This window comes from Hydra vulgaris, chromosome 02, assembly GCF_038396675.1.
Source record: "Hydra vulgaris chromosome 02, alternate assembly HydraT2T_AEP".
Classification (NCBI taxonomy): Eukaryota; Metazoa; Cnidaria; class Hydrozoa; order Anthoathecata; family Hydridae; genus Hydra; species Hydra vulgaris.
In genome coordinates this window covers 62,443,891-62,453,699 of record NC_088921.1, presented here as the reverse complement: position 1 = coordinate 62,453,699, position 9,809 = coordinate 62,443,891, and the positions used below count along the sequence as shown (strand labels likewise).

Here is a 9,809-nt window from a genome sequence, read left to right as displayed (position 1 = left end):
TTTTGCTTGAATTCAACTTTTTGATTTTTGGTTGGTGTTTTTTATTGTTGGTGATTTTTATTGTTACCATTTTTAGCAAGAAAAAATTAAAAATACAGTTATCTTTCTAATATATAGATATATACTTTGTTATAGTTCTGCTTGTTATTGATACTATTTAATATTACATAAATATTCTTAATGAAATTTGAAATACAAAAAATATGATTATCTTTTAACAATTTTTTGGTTTTCTTTTTATATTTCCGTCTTTACTAGAGATTATTATTAGAAAACATAGACTGCCATTACACCCTACCTAATATAAAAATATATCAATATAAGTAAAAGTGAAAGTTTAATCGGCCTTCAGTTTTTACGGCATTTTGCGCGATGTCAAGGCCTGTTATTATAGAAGGCCGTGTGTGTGACGAAAAAGAAAAGATACTTTTGCATCCAGTGGCTATTGCACCCAACGTCTACATCATTGAAAAAGTAGGTTTTTACATTTTTGTTTTTGTTTTTTTGTTTAACTACTTATCCTAATTGATCACTATTTTTCAGGATTCTCCTCATGGGTTCAAGCTCATTACGCATAATGTGTGTTCATTTACCCATAATACGTTAGTCATTGTAAGTAATAAATTAGGAAATAATTATTTGTGAAATATTGTAGTCATTAATGACTTCAACCTGGCTAATAATTAAAATTGCTCTCTCTCTCTGTCTCTCTCTGTGTCTCTCTCTCTGTCTCTCTGTCTCTCTCTCTCTCTCTCTCTCTCTCTCTCTCTCTATATATATATATATATATATATATATTTTTTTTTTTTAGAAAATGTTTGAAGAAAGTTAGAAGATACTAAAAACCTTGGTATTATGCAAGCCGAAGCGATTTAATTAATTCAATCGACAAAAAACGGCGTGTAAATCGCAAAAGAAAAAATAATATTTTTAATATTCATTTTGGATGTATTGATTAATAGCATTTATTTTAAAATAAATTCATTTTGCAACACGTTTTTTAATTTTATAAAATTTCGTTATAATAGTTTAAGGTAAATCCCACAGGTTATAAGTGGAAAACATCACATGTAAAAAATCAAAAATGCTACACATTTTGAATACCAAATGGGATAAAGTAGCAAATACCAGATTAAGTTAAGCCTCTCCGAAAGCTTTGATGATTAATTTTAAATAACTATTCAAGTAATTTTTAAATTAAAAGAATTTTAAAAATTATCATAGAAGCATTCGGACTTTCATTTGTCTAGTATTGACTACTTTTATACCATTTGGATTAAAATATGTGTCATTTAAGATCTATAACATGTAGTATTTTCCGCCTATATCCCATGTAGGATTTACCACATAAAACCCATGTGGGATTTACCATATGAAACCCACATGGGACAAAATAATAATCCCCATATGGTTTACATATGGTAAAAACCCACGCGTATCCCATATGGGATTTACCATATGGAATCCATGTGGGATTTACCATATGAAACCCACATGGGACAAAATAATAATCCCCACATGGGTTACATATGGAAAAAATCCACGCGTATCCCATGTGCGCTTTTTCACTGGGCAAGGAGTCAATATGTCATGAAAATACAATGGCGTCCAAGCTCACATTCATTCTCTCAGTGAGTCAACAAAATTTGTTTTATGTGCAGCATACACTTAAAATGTTGGTGTCCAAACCCAGTGAAAAAGCGCACATGGGATACGCGTGGATTTTTTCCATATGTAACCCATGTGGGGATTATTATTTTGTCCCATGTGGGTTTCATATGGTAAATCCCACATGGATTCCATATGGTAAATCCCACATGGATTCCATATGGTAAATCCCATATGGGATACGCGTGGGTTTTTACCATATGTAACCCATATGGGGATTATTATTTTGTCCCATGTGGGTTTCATATGGTAAATCCCACATGGGTTTTATGTGGTAAATCCTACATGGGATATAGGTGGAAAATACTACATGTTATAGATCTTAAATGCCACATATTTTAATCCAAATGGTATAAAAGTAGTCAATACTAGACAAATGAAAGTCCGAATGCTTCTATGATAATTTTTAAATTTCTTTTAATTTAAAAATTACTTAAATTAAGTAATTTAAAATTAATCATTGAAGCTTTCAGAGAGGCTTAACTTAATCTGGTATTTGCTACTTTATCCCATTTGGTATTCAAAATGTGTAGCATTTTTGATCTTTTACATGTGATGTTTTTCACCTATAACCTATGTGGGATTTACCATAAACTATTATGACGAAATTTTATAAAATTGAAAAACGTGTTGCAAAATGAATTTATTTTAAAATAAATGCTATTAATCAATACATCCAAAATGAATATTAAAAATATTATTTTTTCTTTTGCGATTTACACGCCGTTTTTTGTCGATTGAATTAATTAAATCGCTTCGGCTTGCATAATACCAAGGTTTTTAGTATCTTCTAACTTTCTTCAAACATTTTCTAAAAAAAAAAAATATAAATACAAAAATATATAAATGTATATATATATATATATATATATATATATATATATATATATATATATATATATATATATATATATGTATATATATATATATATGTATATATATATATATATATATATATATATATATATATATATATATATATATATATATATATATATATAGAGAGAGAGAGAGAGAGAGAGAGAGAGAGAGAGAGAGAGAGACAGAGAGAGACAGAGAGAGAGAGCAATTTTAATAAGGAACCTTATTAGTCGAGCAATTTTAATTATTAGCCAGGTTGAAGTCATTAATGACTACAATATTTCACAAATAATTATTTCCTAATTTATTACTTACAATGACTAACGTATTATGGGTAATTGAACACACATTATGCGTAATGAGCTTGAACCCATGAGGAGAATCCTGAAAAATAGTGATCAATTAGGATAAGTAGTTAAACAAAAAAACAAAAACAAAAATGTAAAAACCTACTTTTTCAATGATGTAGACGTTGGGTGCAATAGCCACTGGATGCAAAAGTATCTTTACTTTTTCGTCACACACACGGCCTTCTATAATAACAGGCCTTGACATCGCGCAAAATGCCGTAAAAACTGAAGGCCGATTAAACTTTCACTTTTACTTATATTGATATATTTTTATATTAGGTAGGGTGGAATGGCAGTCTATGTTTTCTAATAATAATCTCTAGTAAAGACGGAAATATAAAAAGAAAACCAAAAAGTTGTTAAAAGATAATCATATTTTTCGTATTTCAAATTTCATTAAGAACATTTATGTAATATTAAATAGTATCAATAACAAGCAGAACCATAACAAAGTATATATCTATATATTAAAAAGATAACTGTATTTTTAATTTTTTTTTGCTAAAAATGGTAACAATAAAAATCACCAACAATAAAAAACACCAACAAAAGTTGATTCAAGCAAAAAAAAAGTTTTATCAATATATCTCAACAGGGTAAATATTTACAAATCCAAACATATTGAAAGACATATAGGCTAATGAGAAAATAAAAAACATAACAAGTGAATAGCATAATTAATTACAAAACTAATTTTCACATAAATTATGATAGCTTTAGTATTTTGGGAGTGGCAATTAGTGAGTAATACTTTAGAAGAATATTAGAATATACTCTGCATTGTTTTTTTGTGATTTTAAATTAATATTTAGCAGCAATGAACTAAAGCTGAGTAACACAAAATGTTCTGCATAAAGGGTCAGTAGCACTTTGAAAAAAAAAAAGCAAAATATTGACCATTAGAAAAGAGCATCAAACGGAATTTCAAGTCCACCTATGTTTAGGCTATACAGATAACTTCCATATTTATAATAATAATTGGTAGAATCATCATAAATTTTTATTTCGCTTTTTTGCACATAGCCAGCTATGTAAACCATAGCCACTAATGTAGATTTATTAACTGAGCTTTCAAGATCATGTATATTATCCAGAAGTTCTTTTTCATCAGTAGAAATATCTCTAAAACATGTCACAAGTATGACCATCGATACCATCAACAGGAATGTCAAGTTGTAATATCAGTTTAGTAAGTTGAATATTAATTTTTTCAATTACAGATTTAGCGTTTATAAAGTAAGTACCTCCAGATCCCTGTCAAAGCTTAGAAAAGCTTTTTCAAGTGGATCTGTTGAAAACCAACCTAATAAGACATACTTTGCTCCATTACTCAACAAAGTTTCTACAAGATCAATAAAGTCATAACATGAATGCGCTATTGCATTGCTAGTATCTAGCGTAAGCTGTTTTACACGCTTACCTGTAGGTTTCATAAAATTTGACAGTTCAGCAATATCTCGTAGCAGTTGTAACTGTTGATCACCAACTGAGTGGATTTCTTCGCATAATTCATTTCTAAACTGAATGCCAGCACCAGGTGCTTTGACATTAACAACATTCGAAAAAAAATTATTTTTTCAATAAATACAGCAGTACCTTCAAATGCTTTGTTTTCAATCTCTGGATGCGTTCTTAATGCAGCTACTGTTTCTTTGCAAAAAACAGACAAACAAAACTTTACAGATTGTCTCTCTATTGGTTTTGGATAAACTGATTTAGCTGTAAGTTTAGAGAGTTTAAAAAGACTATTGCACTCAGTTTTATATATAGTTTCTAAATCACTCCACTTAGCCAAAGCCAGTTCTTTATTGTTCAAAAATTGAAGTTCCCCAGTCTTTTTTTTCAACCAATTGTTTCGTATAGATTTTAGTAGATGCACATAATCATACAATAAATATATACCTGATGTTGTTAACCATGGTTTACTATCAACTGTTTTAAACATTCCAAAAAATCTTTGATTTACACGGTTACCATCAGTAATTATTACCAGTGTCTTACTATTTTCAATATTATTTATTGTATAGACAATTTGTTGACATTGAGCAAACTGAAATTCAGAGGAAAGATTTGCAACAGGTCGAGCTCTACATATAAATTCTGGACCTCCATAAAGACATTTAATCATAAATGATAAAATTGTTTTAGCTAACTTTTCAGGGTAGTTTACTGCTTGACCAAACAAAGCACCTCTTTGGTAAAGTAATGAAGCTTTGACATAGACCTCATCAATTAGTAGTATGGAAATTCTTTTTAATGGATTTAAATTCATAAAAATACTATTTATGAAACTTAGGTCCTCCATTGAGCTTATTTTTGAAGTCAATCGTGTTAAAGTCCTTATACTTGGCAACTTGTAGTCAATACACAAACAATCATATAAACTTCGTTGTAGTTGTAATTGATATAGTAGTTGTAGTTGTATAAATTGATATTTTTGTTGTAGTTGAGATAGTTCGACTTGCAAAGAGATACACAGCATTTCAAAGGCATTTTTAGAGCATTTAAAAAAACTAATCGCTAGTTTGACAATATTATTACCTTACAATGTTAACGCCTTGAAACTTACAACGTTATCGTCTTGAAGTTGCGCTATCTAATTTATAAACCAATCAAATTTTAAAGATTTATTAAAAAAGCGCGAACACAAACTTTCGTCTAATGTTAAAAGATGAAAATGTAAACACAGTATTAGGAATTGGCCTTCAGTTTAACATATTTGTTGCGCGATGTCAAGGCCTGTTATTATAGAAGGCCGCGGTCACACATAATATAATATTCTGAAACTAATAAACAAACATCTAAATTTCTATAAGTAAATTTATTCTATGATCATTGCCTTTATATCCTATCTTATTTTCATATCTATTATGGTATTATTTATATAACATATTACAACAATATTATTAAATTTGTGATGTTCAAATATCATATGAACATTCTCTAACATGTTCATATGATATTTGAATATAGTTCTTGAGTATATTATCTGCAAACAATTGACTGATGCAAGTTCAAATGTTGTCAAAAACCAAGCATGCATGCATGGGACACTGCAGTGTCCTACAAAGAAATGCTGGTTTGAAAGTCAAATTTTCTTTATTAAAAAAAAAATTAAAATAGGGGGGAGATAGGGAGGTTTCCGTAATTTTTTTTAGGCTCCAAAACTTTTAACTTTATATATAATAAGGTTCATAAAACTTAAGGGACTTACGAAGTAAATTGAGGAACAAAAACAGGATATTTACAGAAACTTTTCAATTTTTAATCTGTAGTACCACAGTGTAATTGGGAATAAAGTCGCTGGGTCCAGTATTCAAAGTAATATGATCTAAAGTAATATATAAATTAAATAAAATGCTTTAAAATGCATGCAGTTATACATATAACTCCTGATAGTTAACTATATGTATAACTAGTTATACATAAAATTTATTATATAAACTTATTTTTTAAGGTTATGCTTGAACAAATTAGTACCAATTAATTCAAATTCAAGATTCAGTTCAAGTTCAAGTTCTTATTTGTTCATTGTTTTTTCACTATTTTATATTTATTTGTTCAAATTTGTTAACTAGTACTAACTCTTACTACAGTAAGAATATTTATCATTGTTGAACGTGATTTTATTAGTAACTTAATTTTACTTTCAACATATTTTGACAACACTCTTTACATTTTAAATGATGACAGCTTTACTTTTCTATTGATGTTAAATTTATTACGTTTCAATAACTCAGATTGAATTTTACTGAATTATTGTAAGCTTTGTAAGAATTTGTTGTATATCAAATGGTGTTGTTAATAAATTAAAAATTATATATATATATATATATATATATATATATATATATATATATATATATATATATATATATATATATATATATATATATATATATATATATATATAGTATTTAGGCTATGGGATCATCCATAAATGATGCCAGTAGATAGAGGGGCAGTGTGAGTTTAACAATAATTAACAATGGAGAGGGAATGTTGAGACCAAAATAATGTCAATTAAAAAATTGAATTAAAAAAAAAAGTAAATTATTTTATTTAAAAAAAAGTAAAACAATTTATGCTAGCTATGAGCAGGTTTTAGAGGTATTTACACCAACAATGTGGTCTAAAAACTTCTTGCTTTTGTTGCTTAAAACTGTAGAGGATCATAGGAAAAACAATTTAAATTCAGAAATTAGCTTGCTTATCTGAAAGAACAATTTGTTTTTTGTTTTTTTACTTTTAGTACTGTTGAGAATAAATGTATAATTGAACTAGAAAAAAATTGATGGTATATGCATTTTTTATATTATATTAACAATTCAGATATACCATCATAATATGATAACAAAAACTGACATCATTTTCAATGGGAGATGGCAAAAAATTGACTGAGTTTGATAAAGGGTGAAGGTGTTCAAAAAACCGGGTCATCATCTGACATCATTATGCATAGATGATCCTATGATTTAGATAAAATAAGTAATCAATTTGCCATATTTCTCTTTAGAAAGTGTAAGAAAAAAGCATTGTTATGCTGAGAACCTACCTATTGAGCAAGCTTTGACCGCCTATTTTATAAATTTGAGAGACAGAAGTGGAAGTGCGAATCGCAAAAGAACTAATAACAATGCTCTAAATTGATTTTAACTTTGTAGACTAACATTAATATAGTATTTAGAAATAATAAATGAAGTTTACATGATTTTTATAATTTGTATTTATTTCCATTAATTATCAGTTGTCAGTCTCTATTTTATAAAATGAATTAAAAAACTATTTATTTATAGTATAATATTAATACATAAATACTAGTTTCCTAATGCTATTATCATCACAATGTTAATGGTATTCGTTTTAAAGTGAAATTTTGTATCAATTTTATTGTTTTAATGTTGTATATATATATATATATATATATATATATATATATATATATATATATATATATATATATATTATTTTTACTTTATTTAAAACACCATTTGATATACAACAAACCCCTACAAAGCTTACAATAATTCAGTTATGATACAATCTGAGTTATTGAAACGTAATAAATTTAACACCAATAGAAAAGTAAAGCTGTCATCATTTAAAATGTAAAGGGTGTTGTCAAAATATGTTGAAAATAAAATTAACAAATAAAACCACATTCAACAATGATAAACATTCTTACTGTAGTAAGAAATAGTACTAATTAACAAATTTGAACAAATAAATATAAAATTTACAAAAACAATGAATAAATAAGAACTTTAACTTGAACTTTAACTAAATCTTAAATTTGAATTAATTGGTACTAATTTGTTCAAGCATCAAAAAATAAGTTTCTATAACAAATTATATGTATAACTAGTTATACATATAGTTAACTATCAAGAGTTATATGTATAACTATATCAAGAATTATATGTATAACTATATCAGGAGTTATATGTATAACTATATCAGGAGTTATATGTATAACTATATGCATTTTAAAGTATACTATTTTATTTAAACATTACTTTAGATTATATTACTTTGAAAACTTGAGGCTTTATTCCCAATAACACTGTGGTACTCCAGATTAAAAATTGAAAAGTTTCTGTTAATATCCTGTTTTTGTTCCTCAATGTAGTTTGTAAGTCCCTAAAGTCATAAGTAAGCATCAGTGTTACGTTCGTTTAACTACGTTTAACTACGGTCAACGAAGTTGAACGTAGTTGAACATAAATAAACGTAATGTAGTTTTGTTTCAATTACGTTACGTTTATTTACGGTATTTTTGTATTAATCATCTTAGTTAAACGTAGTTGAACAAAGTTGAACGTAGTTGAACCAAATACATTTTTGAACAACCTAATTAACTTTTAAAAACCACTGATTTGTATTGCTAGTATAAATAACCAAAATTAAATAAAGAATTACTATCTTTGTCAAATTTTTATTTCAATTTTGTTTATTATATAGCTTACACGATTGGAAATAACTCTACAATAGTAGTACTAAACTTTTTGTTTTTTACTAAAATTTAGTCAAAATAAATAAAATGTAGGTCCCCAAATGTGGCAATAGCCAGTATTAAGTCCTGATTATCTTTTTTCAGTTTTGATTTAGTACACTTGATATCCTAGTTTTTCATGCATTAAGGTAATTAATTTACATCTTAAATTGACCTAATACCATTGCTAATCTTAGGTTGAAACTACTAGTTGAGGCAACATTCATATATATTTACTAATTGCAAATTGGTGATGAAGTTTTCAATATTTTAAGTTATCCTGCTCAACTTTGTTCAACTTTGTTCAACTTCGTTCAACTTTGTTCAACTTCGTTGAATTATTATTTCGTTACGTTCAATTTTGGTTTTTGGGAAGATGAAGTCTGACTACGTTACGTTTCGTTACGGTCACAAAAAAGAAGCTAACACTGGTGCTTAGTCATAAGGACCTTATTATATCAAAAGTTAAAAGTTTTGGAGCAAAAGTTACAGAAACTTATCTCCCCCACCACCACCACCCTATTTTTTTCTTTTTTAACAAAGAAAATTGGGAATTCTTTGACTTTCAAACCTGCATTTCTTTGTGGGACACTGTAGTGTCCCATGCATGCATGCTTGGTTTTTGACAACATTTGAACTTTCATCAGTTAATTGTTTGCAGATAATATACTCAAAATCTATATTCAAATAACTATTATATTATCCTAATAATACGTCTATTTGCACAAATCTTAATCTTATTTCTATAAAAAAAGATAAACATTATTCGTGGTGCTTACATACTTGCTTGCCATTCTCTATATTAATATAAAATATTTTCACACAATATAAACGTAACGCAATGCAATGTCGATTTAAAAATTTTTATTTAGTTTTTTTTAAAAAGTTTTTTTTTAGTTTCCAGCTTTCAAATTAATTCCCGTGCAAATCCCACATGA

The 9,809-nt window shown here is 27.5% G+C and overlaps 1 protein-coding gene and 1 long non-coding RNA gene across 5 annotated transcripts; one reads left to right on the top strand and one right to left on the bottom strand.

Moving 5' to 3' along the window:
- LOC136076572 (uncharacterized) lies at positions 1-994 on the top strand. 2 transcript variants are annotated; one of them, XR_010636388.1, is made up of 2 exons: positions 1-474; positions 812-994. It is a non-coding gene; the product is annotated as an uncharacterized LOC136076572 (long non-coding RNA). The 2 variants fall into 2 exon arrangements; XR_010636389.1 differs by having other exon boundaries at positions 1-612.
- Positions 995-2,296: 1,302 nt separating this feature from the next.
- On the bottom strand, positions 2,297-9,748 carry LOC136077091 (uncharacterized). Of its 3 annotated transcripts, none has more exons than XM_065791647.1 (3): positions 9,651-9,748; positions 2,845-5,665; positions 2,297-2,479 (listed from the first exon to the last, which is right to left on the bottom strand). In XM_065791647.1, the coding sequence occupies exon 2, from the start codon at positions 5,359-5,361 to the stop codon at positions 4,309-4,311; it is 1,053 nt and encodes a 350-aa protein (XP_065647719.1). In that variant the 5' UTR covers positions 5,362-5,665; positions 9,651-9,748; the 3' UTR covers positions 2,297-2,479; positions 2,845-4,308. The 3 variants fall into 3 exon arrangements, with proteins under 3 accessions (XP_065647719.1, XP_065647718.1, XP_065647717.1); XM_065791646.1 differs by lacking the exon at positions 9,651-9,748 and having other exon boundaries at positions 2,845-2,913; positions 2,983-6,452; XM_065791645.1 differs by lacking the exon at positions 9,651-9,748 and having other exon boundaries at positions 2,845-6,452.
- Positions 9,749-9,809: the final 61 nt, after the last annotated feature.

Excerpts from the sequence above, each read along its gene's own strand:
- LOC136077091 (XM_065791647.1), bottom strand. The coding sequence starts at position 5,361 with ATGCTGTGTATCTCTTTGCAAGTCGAACTATCTCAACTACAACAAAAA.